Genomic DNA, 13,588 nt, shown 5'->3' with positions numbered 1-13,588 from the left:
TGAGTTTATGGTGTTTAAAACATTTTGCCTGCTTGTGCTATTAACATTTAATTAGCCATCTGTTTGAAAAGGATAATTCTAATTGAACACTGGTATTTTTCAAACTATTGCTTAAATGGATAGGCAAGAAAGAAAACAGATAGATACAGAGTCCTTTTTTGGTCCTCTTTGTGGGATTAAAAAACCCCAAACAACCCTATGCAGAGAAAAGGAAGAGCTAACGTTATCTTTTCTCATTACCTGGAAATAAATCTTTGTGCTAGGTAGAGGCTGCCAGCTGTGAGGCATTGGACTTGTTTTCCTGTAAAGTTTAAAAAGAGTAACAGTGACACAGGGAAAATGTCACCCTCCTAGAAAACAGGCATGATACACAAATCCTTTGGAGACTTCTACTCTTCTTTAGAAGAGCTTGGTTTGGGACCTCGCTTTCTTTTTCCCAGTGGAGTTGGCGGAGGCACCAGCCAGTGATGTAGTTCCTCCCTTTCCTTGGTTCTTGGAGCAGGTCACCAAGAAATGCTTCAGGGAGCAGCTCTTTACGAATTCATGAGGCCAGATCACTCTTCCAGTTCACGCTGGTACGTATCCCTGCAGCCCGTGGCTGCGACAGATGCCTCCAGCAGAGCAGCAGCGGGGCTGTGCCCTGCTCGGAGGAGAAATTCACAGAATCACAGAATCAATCAGGTTGGAAGAGACCTCTGGGATCATCGGGTCCAGCCATTGCCCTGACACCACCCTGTCAACTAGACCATGGCACTAAGTGCCATGTCCAGTCTTGTTTTAAACACATCCAGAGATGGTGACTCCACCACCTCCCTGGGCAGCCCGTTCCAATGCCTAAGTCATCTAGACCTGAATGGTGAAAAAGAACCGAGTAACTTCTCAGCGCCTTACCGAGCACGAACAGGCTCGTGTCCCGGTCGCCGGTGGCTGTGAGTGGGGCGGACAGGGCTACGCTGCCTCCTTCGAGGCCATACAGAGGCTAGTGCCGCCTTCCCCGGCGCTTCCTCCCGCCACCCCAACTGCACGTCTCACAGGTTCGTGCCGCCTCTTCTGCGTTAGGGGCCTCAACGCGTGTCACCGCCGCCGAGAGGCCCCTTGGCGCGGTCCCCGCGCTACCCGGGTACCGTGCGGAGCGGCGGCGCCGGCCCCGCCGCCGCCTACAGCCCCCACAGCGCCCCGCGCCGCCGCCCGGATGCCGCGCATGCGCGCCGCGCTCCGGAGCGGCGTGTGGGGCCGCCGGGTCAGGGTCGGGCGCCCGTCGTGTGGGGGCAGCGCGGCGGGCGGGCGGTGGCGGGGTCGCCGCTGACGAGAGCAGGTGAGTGCCGGCAGGGCTGTCGCGGCCGAGCCGGGGGTGGCGGGCAGCGCTGGGGCGGGGCGGGGCGGGGGGTCCTGCCCGCGGGCAGGAGGGCTCGGCGGGCCGCCCCTCGCCCTCCGGGGCTGTCAGCCCTGCTCCTCCCCGCCGCGGCGGTCGCGCCGCCTGTGAGGCGCCACACACACCCCTCACCCCGCCCCTACCTCCTGCGGTGCCCCTCGGGCAGGAGGGGACTAAAGCCACTGGGGCGGCCCGTGTGTGGGGCGGGGGGTGCGCGGCCGAGTCTCCGCTTCCCGGCCCCTTCCCGGGAAGGGGCGGTGGCGCAGGGAGGGACCCCCGAGGGACCCCCCCCCCCCCTCCCCAGCCCTTGGTCAGGCTCCCGCTCACCTGCTGCTCTGACGCAGGGTCTGGGCTCCGGCGAGTGACTCATGTGCACAGCTTCTTCGTCAGGCTCGGCTGGGTTGGTGGGGGCACCTTCTCCCTGCCTGCTCCCCGCTTCCCCAGGCTCTGCTCTCACCCACCCCTGCTCCCCGGGACCTGCTTCTCTGTGGCTGTCACTCTCGGGTGGTCTCTCCGTCCAGCTCTGCCATCCTCACTCGCCCTCCACGCCTGCATCTTTTCGGAGGTGCGCCAGAGGAGAGACAGTCTGTCTCCTGTCTGGCTGGGGGGAAGGAACAGTCACGAAACAGAGATGGAAATATGGCAGTACCCTCTAGGCAGTGGGCATAAATAGACACACTGCAGGCCCTGTGGTTGTCAGCTGTAGTAAATGTTAGAAGGAAGTTGTGAGAAAAACATAGTTCTTCGTACCTGGTGATGTAAATTCAAGGGAGTGAAGAACGGCCGTGACACGGATTTAAATCTCTTTGCAGGCCGTGGTTGTAGGCTCCAGCACTGCTGCTGTCTCTTCAGAGAGCTGGTAAGGGTGGCACAGGAAAATTTTCTTCCCTGTGTCTGAGTTTCTTCCTTCCTCATTTTTTGAGGGATGTCTGAATCTAGGCAGGTACCTTCCTTTTAAATAACTATATTTCTGTGTTGGTGTGTGGTTTTTTTATGTGATGTCATAGCTTCTACTTCATGATGTCTCAGCCTTACTCTGCATGGCTTGCTCTGATGTTTGGCGGGGGGAGTGGTGGGAATAAAGTAGTAAAAGTGCCTTAAAGACATGGAGTATCCTTTTGTGCTAATAGATGGGAGAGAGTAGCAGTCTTGCTGGAACTAAGAACAGTAGGTGTTAGGTAGTGAAAGGCTGGATCTTAAAATCGCTCAAGAAGCAGCTACCCTCCCAGCAGAAGGAGTGGGGCACTGCTGTGCTTTTGCTGAGATGTTGATCAGCATACAGTTGCTTGCTGGATAATCTGAGTTGTAGAGTAGTTTTTCAGCTGCTACAGAGTGTGGAGTGGTATGCTGGAAAGAAACAGTTGCTGGAGTGAAGACCTGTTTCATTATGTATTTCCAGATGCGCACGCTGTGTGTGTGGCTTTCCCTATGCAGAAACGGAGGTTGGATTCCTGCCCTGGAGAATTCACAAAGTAAAAAGGAAGGAAGGGTGTAAGAAGAGGCATGATATGTAATTAAAGAGGTCAGGGTAGGGACTGGTTGTGTCACATTAATATAAAGTTATGTTAATTCTGTATTTAACATATTAAGATGACAGGTGCAACCTTTCTTAATTCCTGTTTAGGATGTTTTGATAATGTGTCTTGGTTATCTCAGGGAGATGTCATTCATAGTTACTTCCTTCAAAGAAGGATGAAGGGAATCCATGAGGGGCAGCAGAGAGGAGGGGCATATTTCTGGAGGTACCGCACTGGTCAGGGGAAGGTAGAGTTAACATCAGCTAATGAGGTGAGGGAAGTACTGCACACCTGCTCAGGGCAGAAGTGATTCTCCGATTTTGGGTCTCTGCTAATGTCATTTAGGTTTTTCTTCTTTGCTGTGCTTCTAACCTGTTGGTTACTCTCCTGCAAGATGGTATCTTTTGCAAATATCAGTGTTCTAAAGGACCTTGACGATCTTAAAAGACAGGCAATAATCAAAATATTTAGCTTTTAAAAATCAATGTCTGTTACCTGAGGTGGCATGGTAGCAGTAGAGAATATTGGTTAAGGGATCTGTATGAAATGAGCTGCCAGATTCAGTCCTATTCGTAGTGAATTGGTTTGTGTGTTGCAAAATTGCTGACCGTGTTTGATATTTGGGATGCTTTAACAAAGAAATCAGGGAGTTCTCCCCCCTCCCCAAGTGATGCTGCATTTCAGGTTGTAACTGTTCTGGGAACGATTGGGATGATGTCTGTCTTCCTGGCTGTTAATTGGAAACTTGGGACCAAAACATGAGAAGGAAAGAAAACTTAAAAGTTGCAATACTCCTTAGGATTTATTTTTTTTATCTTCAGTGGTAAAGGTAAGGCACCTAATATTTTGATGTATGTGGTCCTACAGCTCTTCTAGCTAAGTCAGGGGTGATCCTAATTGGTGACCTGGATCACACTAGTGATCCTAGATTCTATCCTAGCTCAAATGGATAGGATGTAGAGATTTTGCGATTGTCAAGTAGGATGAGGTAGACAAATAGCTTCATTGTATGTAGTGAGTGCAGCGTCCCAAATGTCCCTCAAGAGATGCAGAGGTGTTGGCACTGCCAGTTTGTATCCTCAGCAACACAAAGACTTGTTTAAACTTCTTTCTATGCCACCTAAAATCACATGGTCAAGATTTTAGATACATGAAGCTTACACAGGGTAGGTATCTGGGAGCACTGGGGAAAATCTCACTTGCCGCTGTGTTACTGTTGACACCATGTAGGGAAGAGGAGGATGTTGTCCTGCCACATTTGTTTTGTCTCTGAGGAAGTCTCAACTTCTTTTAAACTGGAGTGCAACAAGTTGTATTGGTAACAGAGTAATTCTGTTTCTGGCTTAAGAAAAAAAAAACCCTAGGAGAAATGAAAACACACTTGTTTTATGAGATAGGAGAAAAGAAGATAGCATATTGGTATTAGTATGACTACGAGAACCGTTGTCACTGCCCAGTCAGTGCAGTATTTCTTGGCTGGGAAGTACCTGATGATTCAGAGATGAGAGAAAATGTCCGTAACCCGACAGCCCTTTTGTACTGGAGAAGAAAACTTCCTGATTCCCAGAAACAGGAAATATTGGGGGCTTTGTCCTGTTTTGTCACAAATGTTAATGATCATTTTATATTTTGATTTTTTTCTCTGAGTTATCTGTGCCTATAAATTTCTGCAGGAGCAAGACCTAAGTAGTCTTAGTATAACATGTTAGATAAGAGCTTTGCAAACAGTCCTGAGAGGTGTTTTGGGTGTTACTAGCCTCTTCAGAAAGTTGAGTTCTGGAAAGACAGAGCCCTGAAGGAGAAAAATCTTGAGTGCTGTGGGATATACTTTGCTTAAAAAGCTATTTTCTGGAGCCAAATGAAGTGAGACCTGCTTAGATTCCTGCTGGGTAAATCTGACATTTTTTTGCTAATACTGCAGCAAATAATAATACAACAGAGCTACGGGAGAATGACCTGAATCTAGCCTTTCTTGCAGCTCGCCAAGAGAATGGCAAACCCTGACAGCTAAAGCTTTGCAAATCCATCAGAGGCCGTCTCAAGGGAGAGACGTTCTTCAGGCTGTTGTTCCTTTGTCACTGGAAACAGTAGGATGGGACCAGCTTGAGAATCAAGCTTTCACCTGGGGCGAGCCTGCAGGGCTGGCTCTGGAGGTGATGGAGAGAGCCTCAGATGGCACCGCTTGTCACTGCTCAGGGTAGGAGTGTCATATAAAAGACATCACAATATCTGTCTTTAAATAGCTGCAAGCAGCGTCTTTCAGCCTTTCTTTGCTATAACTCTGCATCTCTAACAGAAATATTTTCTTTCAAACTTCTTTATAGCAAATGAAACTGGACAGTTGCCATTACCTTCCACAGACATCTTATAAATAGTTTGCAGACTTGCAGAAGTTCATGAACCAGAAGGTAAAAACCACTTCTGGAGAGTTTTGGGGAAAATGAGTTTCTGTGGAGTTCTGCAGAAATGCCCTGGTCCTGCACCATGCTTATTTGGCTGAAAATGTCTTTTTATTGTGCAGAAATTGACTCTCACAGAAGAGATGTTTGGGGCCCCCTTAGACACTAATCAGACCTTCGGATTGTATTTGCATAGCAGTGTTTAATGTGGAATTGCCTTTACCCTAAACCTTGAAGACTACGGCGGTTGCAGACCTGCCTTTTGGCATGTGTGGGTTTTCTTCCCTCTGTGTTGGAAGCAAAGAGAATTGTGGCAGTGAGAGTGGACACGTTGCTAGTTTGTATCCTGGCCTTTTTTTCCACCCTCATTCAATGCAGATTAAAGAAAACAAGTGTTGTTCCAGTGCTTGGTCTATTGTAACCCGCCTGTGTGAGATGGGAGGAGCACTCTATATTCCCAACACGTATCCTCTCACCACTCAAATAATGGGAGCACTGGGAAAGGGGAAACTCCTCCTCCTCCTCTGATCCCAAGGGTCTTGGCAAACAAGAGGTTCTCCACAGCAATGCAGTTCATGCTTAGCAGGCAGCAAGTGTCTGCTGTGTAAGGATAGACACTCTCTGCTTTCCAGGGCTAAACGTGTGGTAGCTTGTGTTAGCAACACAGGGAATCAGCAGAGCCATAAGTAAGTTTGGTTCTGGTTTATTTTTTTCTTTTTTTCATGAGCCACATGAAGGAAGCCTTTGTTATCTCTAGATTTTAGAAATAAGAGCTTCAGCCTTTTCAAGCTGTGTCCTGCATAAAGGATCAGCCGTCTGCTTTGGAGCCAGATAAATAAAAGGCAGTTCTGCTCTGAAAAGAAAATACATGTTGATATGGTTGATGTGTAGGATATCTGCATTATACACAAGTAGGTGTTGTGTAGGGGTTTTTTTAGAGGCAAGCTTGCCGCATTGAACTACGATCAGGAAGTCCATCTGTAGTCTGTCTGTCCAATGCGTAAGCGGTAGGAAACAGAATTCTGCTTGTTCACATCCTTGTTTTGAAAATAGAGATGCGATGGATACGCAACTGGAAGTTACTTGTTCTGTTCCTTTTGTATAAACTGGAAATGGCTCAGCACCTTCAGCTCCAGTGAGGCGCTCTCTGTCATTGCAGCAGGCAGACTTGCTGGACACCGACCCGTGCAGGGAGCCCATCTGTGCCATGGAAGTACCTCTTAGTTACATCTCTGCACAGAATTACATTTCCAATGTGGCTGGGAACCTACAAGGTGCTTTATGGTAGGAGACACAGATTTCCAGTTTACTTCTTCTTGTCTCTGTTATGTGTCACTGTAATAGTGTCCCAGGGCAGCTGGGAGGAGGCACTTTACCCCGCCACACTCCTGCAGTCGGTAAGGATGTGATCCCAGTTGGTGACTGGGCAGCACGGGAGTCCCGAGTGATGCCTCTGCAGTCAGGGACATAACACTCTCAGCAGCTCACCATCTCACCTGCCTGCCCACCGGGCTCTGCAAGGCCCTCACCTCTGCTGCTTTCCAGATCCCGTGTCCCCCTTTCTCGGCGTGCTGTGGGATTTTATCTCTGATGCACTTACTCTGCTATGAGAAAGTGGGCTGAGGGCAGTTAAAGTCCCTGAACTTTTCATTCCAAGTCGTGTGGTAGAAAGCAAGCGTGAAGGCTGCCACCTCAGCACCTCCCTCCTGCGTTTGTAGTGTGTTGCTCAACACCCAAAGCAGTGTGAGGCTCGTCGTGGTTTGTAAGTCTTAAACAGATAGTTCCTGGAGTGGCCCAGGTTCACCAACACCATATCAACTAGGAGTTGGTGTGTGTTGGTGTCTCTGTAGGATTCCACATCACTTAAAAAGTTGGGGTGTCAGGGTGCAAGGGGCAGAAATTATCTGCATCTTGTTCACCTCTGGGTCAGGTGTGTGGCTGTGCTTTGTTCATTTACATAGAATCATAGAATGGCTTGGGTTGGAAGGGACCCTAGTTCCAACCCCACATGCCACAGGCAGGGACACCTTCCACTAGACCAGGTTGCTCAAAGCCCCATCCAACCTGGCCTTGAACACTGCCAGGGAGGGGGCAGCCACAGCTTCTCTGGGCAACCTGTTCCAGTGTCTCACAACCCTCACAGTAAAGAATTTACGTACTTGTTCATGAAGCTGGAGTTTTCTTCTGGCTGTATACATGCAAAGCAAATATTGACTCGTGGAACTAATGGCATTTGCAGCTCCAGGATATGCCTTTGCCTGACCTGAGGGAGAAAGTGATGGGGGAAGGGAAGGTGAAGGGCTTCCTACTGAGAGCTCCCCTTGTGTCATTGGGCAAGTCAGGATTTTAATTAGGAAAACAAAGCTTTCCAGGTGTGAGAGGACAGAAATGAACTGCCTGATTCAGTGCAGGTTTTTTGTCTTGATTTTTTGAGAGAGGAAGAGTAGGTCTAGGTGTTCAATTTGATGCAATCTGCTTGGGATTTTACAAGCTGAGCTGGAAGAGGCTTCTAGAACTACACCTAAGTGCGTGGCCTCTGGATGAGTACTGTGGCTTTGCAGTCGCTTTTCTCTCTTCCAAACGTGTGGGTTTGGGGTTTTTTTTATAATAAAGGAAGAGAATAGAGAGCAGGGGAAACCAGCTGACAGTCCAGAGGTGGCAGTGGGATTTACTGCATGCAGTGTGGCTTCATATTCAAACTAAGCATAATGAAAAGCAGTTTTTCCCCATGCTAGCTTACTGTCAGAGGAAGTGTTGTGTACACTGTTCCTATGACAGTGGGTGAAAATCATTCTAGAAGGGATTGTTATGCTTGTTCTAGTCCTTCTGATGATGTTCATTGGCAGCTCCTGCATAGTTACTAGTTGTAAAGTTTTCAGCGTACAAAAACATTGATTTGTAAAATGTTCGTCTTCTGCACAGTCTGCTAGAGGTATGTTGCTTTTTAGTGGGGTTTTTTTGTTGTTGTTGTTGCTAAAATCAGCAGGGGAAGAACACTCCTGGAAAGAGTTTCTGTCCCAAAATAAAGACCCTACTGAAAGGCGCCTGACAGCATCATTTCATGCGTAGCACAGCCAGGCGCTACCACAGCAGGCTTAAGTGGAGATCACGTGGCACAAGAGGCCAAGCAAGTAAAATGTAGGCAGCAGGAGATTGTTATCTGGTGTTTGCAAGAAGCCAGGTAATTGAAATCTCTCGTATGACAGCTGTCTGGAAAAGCAAGTGCGTCCAGAGGAGGCTTGATATTGCCAAGGGGAAGTAAATTTGCAGGTCTCCTTTGCAAACATCAATTTCTAAAGGACACCCACACTGGAGAAGAAACTAATTGGATATAGTCCTGCGTGGTGTGTATTTGCAACTCTGACAAAGGTGTTGAAGCTGGAGTGCTTCAAACAGCTGTGCCTGATGCTGACTGCCTGCTTCCCTTGCAGCCTTCTTTTTCAGGTACACACGCTGTCATTATAGCTGTCTTGTGGCAGGCTGGAATCAGTGGTGGTGTGATTTGTTTTAGAGTCCGAACTCAAAAAGTAATACCGCAAATAACAGGTGCCATTTGCATTTTAACAAAAAATACGTTTCTTTCAAAGTGTGAAGACTACTTGTTGCGTGACCAAAGTTGCTTCGTATAGGAAACTTAAATTGCCTTTAAACATGGGAGATGCTGCTTAATGCATGGGTGAAAACTGTTTTTAATTTTAGGGTTCTGAGGGTTTGGGAGTTGCCGTTAATATTTGTTGGATCTGATGTGTTTTTTCCTTTGTATCCCTTACTGTTGCTTGTCTTCAGAAGTGTGTACTGTACAAATAACACAGATGAATTAGCTGTAGCAATTTCATGCGTGCAACTTCACAGGCTTCATGGGAGCCCCTTTTGTTACTTGCTGTCTCCTGGCTAGGAGAGTTTGAGAGTTGCTTTCGGTTTATATCCCTCAGTCAAAGAAAAGAACTCTATCGATCCCATGTGCCAGATATCCTCCTCCTGGCTTGCACTGGGTGGTGGTGCCTCGCTGTGTCAGGGAACCTTCCTTCCAGTTCCTGTGATGCTTTACTGGAGGCAGAGTGGTTGTAGTGAGAAAGCAGGATGATGAAGACCTACAGGGCTGGCGTGGTGGCCTCAGCACCTTCTCTGGGAGACACCTGGCTCTGTGGGCAGTCCCCAGCGCACCGCCTCCTTGTGCCGTGGCAGGAGCCTTCTCTTGGTGTGATTCACACTCCCCACCCTGCCCTTCTGCACAGCCCGGTGCCAGCAGCAAGGTGAGCCTCTCACACTCTCTCGGGGCCCTGTCCCAGATGGGTGCTTGCAGGAAGGTTTCTATAGGAACCAGGGGCAGGAAAAACCTGCCCACCAAGTTCAGTGCTCTAATGTCAGGGATGGGAGGGCAGGCAGCAGGCAGGGGAGTGATCTCCAGCAAGGCGGAGGCCAGCATGCGATGACGTGGACAAGGGAAGGTGTTCCCGTCTGCTACACCTGTCCTGGGACGAGGAGGGACTTTCGGCCTCAGCACTCTCCTGCACTGCTTCCTGAGCACTGTGGTTAATTGCCTTGTTATGGGATATTTTCTCATCTACGTGCCTAACACACTGGCCCGGCTCCTCCGTAGCAGGTTGGTTCCGCAGTGATCATGCATGCGATGAAGGTTAATGATGACCGAGGGGGATCCCTACTCACAAGCTTGAGGCACTGAGCAGGGATTCAGAGCACAGGTAACGAGAAGCATAGCAGACGTACCACGTGCCTGAAACAGTGACTGTGTTCCTAATAAAAGTCATTGGAAACCGGGTTAACTGGGCTGAGAGAAGGCAGGGGGAGAAGGACGTATTGCAGGCTCGGGAACAGAGCAGCTGTGGTCACAGGGCAGCGATAAGCCTGAAAAAAAAGCATCAAAATGTATTCACAGTGATGTTGAAAGGGGAATAAGTATTGTCAGCAGATTTACCTGCTCGGTGTGTATGCTGCGTGCATTCCCGTGTAACATGAGCGTGCAGGTGCTCATTTTGTAATTCTTGTTATGTCTTCAGACGCTGAGGGAAAAGTTGGTGCTAAGAGAACAAGTGGGGTTAGAGTGATGGGAAGGACAGAAGAGCATTTACAGAACTGGTGGGTAAGCGACTGGCCATTGTGTGGACAATGTTACTTCTCAGAAACAAAAGCTGAACTTTTTCTTGTTGTTTTTTTTGGGTTGGTTCATTTGTTTGTTTTTTCCTTTCTTTTTGCCCTGAGAGTTGGTGTCAGAAGATCAGAGTGTCTGTTCATCCATACCAGCCTTTCTCATGCAGAGAACTGTTTAAATCTGGGAAGAAGAAGCCTTATCATTTGTGTTCCAGGCTGCAGGTGCTCACTGGAAAGCTCACTAAGATGCAAAGGCAATATAACCTTGTACTATTGAGCACTATAAACAACCTGGACAGGGCCTGCCGGATGAATCCCTGGGGTTCCTCCTTTTAGAGGTCTGCAGTCATAAGTAGCTTTACTGAAAAGGGGAAGCTGGAAAACCTGTCCCAGACATGCAAATGTTAGCTTCTCCCAGGTTCTTCCCCAAGTAAGTGTGAGTGACTGATATATCCTAGCACTGGCTTTATCTGCTCAGTAGAGTTGGCTCGTGCTGTCTCCCACACACAGTTATAAGGTTGATCTTAAAGTCCAAAATATCTCTCTCTGATTACTGAACTATTCCATTGTTGTCTTGGAAAACCCTTATAAAAATCTGCTGTGAACTGGTATCAGGGGAGTAAGGAGGGGGGAGCTATGCGGGCTGGTTCATCATCTGAGCTCTATCACCAGGTTTAGTTTAGAAGAGCCTGGCTCCTGGCTCATTGCAGAGGTACTCGATTGCATGTTGTCCATATCCTAGTCCAGTTCATCACAGAAAAACTTTGTCAGAAGCTTTCCCAGCTTCCTTCAGGGACCTGTATTCCACAGCCTAATACACTTTGCTCTTGTGACACTACCCCTAAAATCTCTTTCTGGATTGTTGTGTCTAATGATACTCCTTTATACCCTTTTCACCATTCCAGTCCCTTCTGCATGGGCAGTGTACTCAGAGAATAATGATGTATGGTGTGGTTTTTTAGTATTCATAATTAAATAGAGGACTGACAATATGTGATGGAAAAGGTGATGAAAATTGACTTGATTTTTGACAGTTTTTCAATCAGCAGTTCTGTTACTGTCATAAGAAATTTGGTAAATGACAGTGTGCTCTTTGTAGCTGATGGCTGCATATGAAACCAAGAGGAAATTCCAGTCTCTGGAATTTAATTTTCCTGTGGGGAGCTTAAATGCTAAGAGATTTAATTTTCCTTTGGGGAAGTTGTGCATGAGGGGTCTGTCTGTCCCCCACCATGTTCTTAGATGCTAATTGAATTCTCTCATCACTAGTTTTTTTTTTTCCTTTTTATAACAGGATAGTGACCTCTCACCTCTGACAACAGCATCTCTGGACCTGCTGACAGCCTCTGCTACTCAGCCTTACCTAGCACAATGTCAGGTGAGCAGACAAAAATGGACACAGTACCTTCTTGTTTGGTTGCTTATTCTTTCTTCAGCTACAACTTAGTAAAAGAAAGTTACTGGTTCCAAGAGCCATTCTTAACATTAACATGCTGTCTGGTCAAATTGGAGGAGAAGAGACCTCCCCACTCTTGGTGACCCAGCTGCCTTTTCACTCAGGGTGAACTGAGTTCCTTCTTTTACCCTGTGCTGAAGCCTGCAGAAGCTTCTTCAGCCATTGAACACAGAGGAAGAAGGAGGTTGAAATGTAGTCTGCCTTCCCTGTTTTTTGTAAGATGTGCTTGGTCCTGTTCTCCTCCCAAGACTTGCCCCAAAGTAGGTGGCTTGCTTATGATCTGAGAGATTTTTGCTGAAAAGAGGTAGCTCTAGGGCAGGCAGAAGCCTGAAGAATTACTGGAGTCGAACTGTGAGCTACTGAGATATAAGCTTTACTAAAACTAGATCTCCTCCAGCACATCCCCCTTACAGTGGCCCACTCTCCCACCCCATATTTTTGTGTACACCTTCCTTCCCAGTCCAGCTGGTTATTTCATGGCATGTAACCCCGAGGAAGACTATACTTCAAAGCCAGGTAAACCTTTTCGTCGGTGATGTGCGCGGTGGAAGGCCTGGGACGTGCTTATCTGCTTCAGATCCTCAAAAGAGGATGGGGCCAGACTCTTCTTGTTTGTGCCCAGCAACAGGACAAGGGGCAATGGGCACAAACTGAAACATGGGAAGTTCCATCTCAATATGAGGAAAAACTTCTTTACTTTGAGGGTGACAGAGCACTGGAACAGGCTGCCCAGGGAGGTTGTGGAGTATCCTTCTCTGGAGATACTCAAAACCTACCTGGATGTGACCCTGTGCAACATGTTCTAGGTGAACCTGCTTTGGCAGGGGGTTGGACTAGATGATCTCCAGAGGTCCCTTCCAACCCCAACCATTCTGTGATTCTGTAATTGCAAAACTTGACATCTGCTATTATTACAAAGGAAGCTGTTCAGTGGGACACTACCTGAGACTGGGAAGCTGCTTACCTTGAACACAAAAGACTGTGATGATAGGCATACTTTCATGGCTGCAGCTCTTTATGCATGGTCTGACAACCTTACAGGGAGGGGCAGAAGTGTCCCAGCCCTTCTGCAGCAAAGGGAGCATCTTGCTGAAGGCTCTGATTTCCCATTTTGTTGCCTGAGTGACAAAGTTTCAGGGAACTCCGGAGTGCTGCTGGTGCTGGGGTCAGTGACTGTAGGAGGGGTTCACTTCTCCATAATATTTTCTTTTGTAGTGGTTCCCCTGGCTTGGCACTGACCACACAGCTTTTCCAACCAGAAGGAAGATCACAAGATGCCATGGAACTATTTCTCTTCCCTAAAAATATCTCTCCTAGAGGGAACTCTGTTGGGCCTTTCTGCATCTTTTGCTTGATGATAAGGGACAACACCATCTGAAATTACTTGCTTCCTTGGTGAAGTGGGAGCTGTCTCAATGTCTAGAGCGGCAGTAGTAACAAACTGCTGAGAGAGTCCTTCTCTTGCTGGAACAGTCTGTATCCAGTGTGCATCTTCCAAGGGAGTCCTTCCAGGTTTTCACTGCTATATGTTGATCTCTTTCTGTTTAGGCCATCATACTCCCTCTGCTGGGGGTCCCTTCTCAGCACTCACTCCCAGCATTTGGCCTCAGGAGATCCTGGCAAAATACACACAGGTACGGTGTGGGGCAGGGAGGGGGTGTTCTCTGGCTCTGCACGGAAGTAAAGGGACCCTGGTGATTTCTGGTGGTCTCTGAAAGCCACAGGGAAAAGGAGG

The 13,588-nt window shown here is 48.0% G+C and overlaps 1 protein-coding gene across 9 annotated transcripts in view; it reads left to right on the top strand.

Moving 5' to 3' along the window:
* The first annotated feature begins 1,225 nt into the window (after window positions 1-1,225).
* Window positions 1,226-13,588, top strand: part of SGSM3 (small G protein signaling modulator 3) — a 30,415-nt gene continuing 18,052 nt past the window's right edge. For 2 of the 9 annotated variants that reach the window (XM_068401299.1, XM_068401289.1), the window contains exons 1-4: window positions 1,226-1,315; window positions 2,185-2,231; window positions 11,692-11,775; window positions 13,402-13,487. In XM_068401299.1, coding sequence (XP_068257400.1) covers window positions 11,769-11,775; window positions 13,402-13,487 — 93 coding nt within the window. In that variant the 5' untranslated portion in view covers window positions 1,226-1,315; window positions 2,185-2,231; window positions 11,692-11,768. Of the gene's footprint in view, window positions 1,316-2,184; window positions 2,316-9,496; window positions 9,542-10,306; window positions 10,390-11,691; window positions 11,776-13,401; window positions 13,488-13,588 lie in introns of those variants that run through there. The other 7 variants (XM_068401295.1, XM_068401293.1, XM_068401290.1 and 4 more) reach the window with 7 other exon arrangements.

Source organism: Nyctibius grandis, chromosome 5 (assembly GCF_013368605.1).
Source record: "Nyctibius grandis isolate bNycGra1 chromosome 5, bNycGra1.pri, whole genome shotgun sequence".
Taxonomy (NCBI): domain Eukaryota; kingdom Metazoa; phylum Chordata; class Aves; order Nyctibiiformes; family Nyctibiidae; genus Nyctibius; species Nyctibius grandis.
The sequence above is the reverse complement of the archived record's forward strand: the minus strand, read 5'-3'. Positions and strand labels throughout refer to the sequence as shown.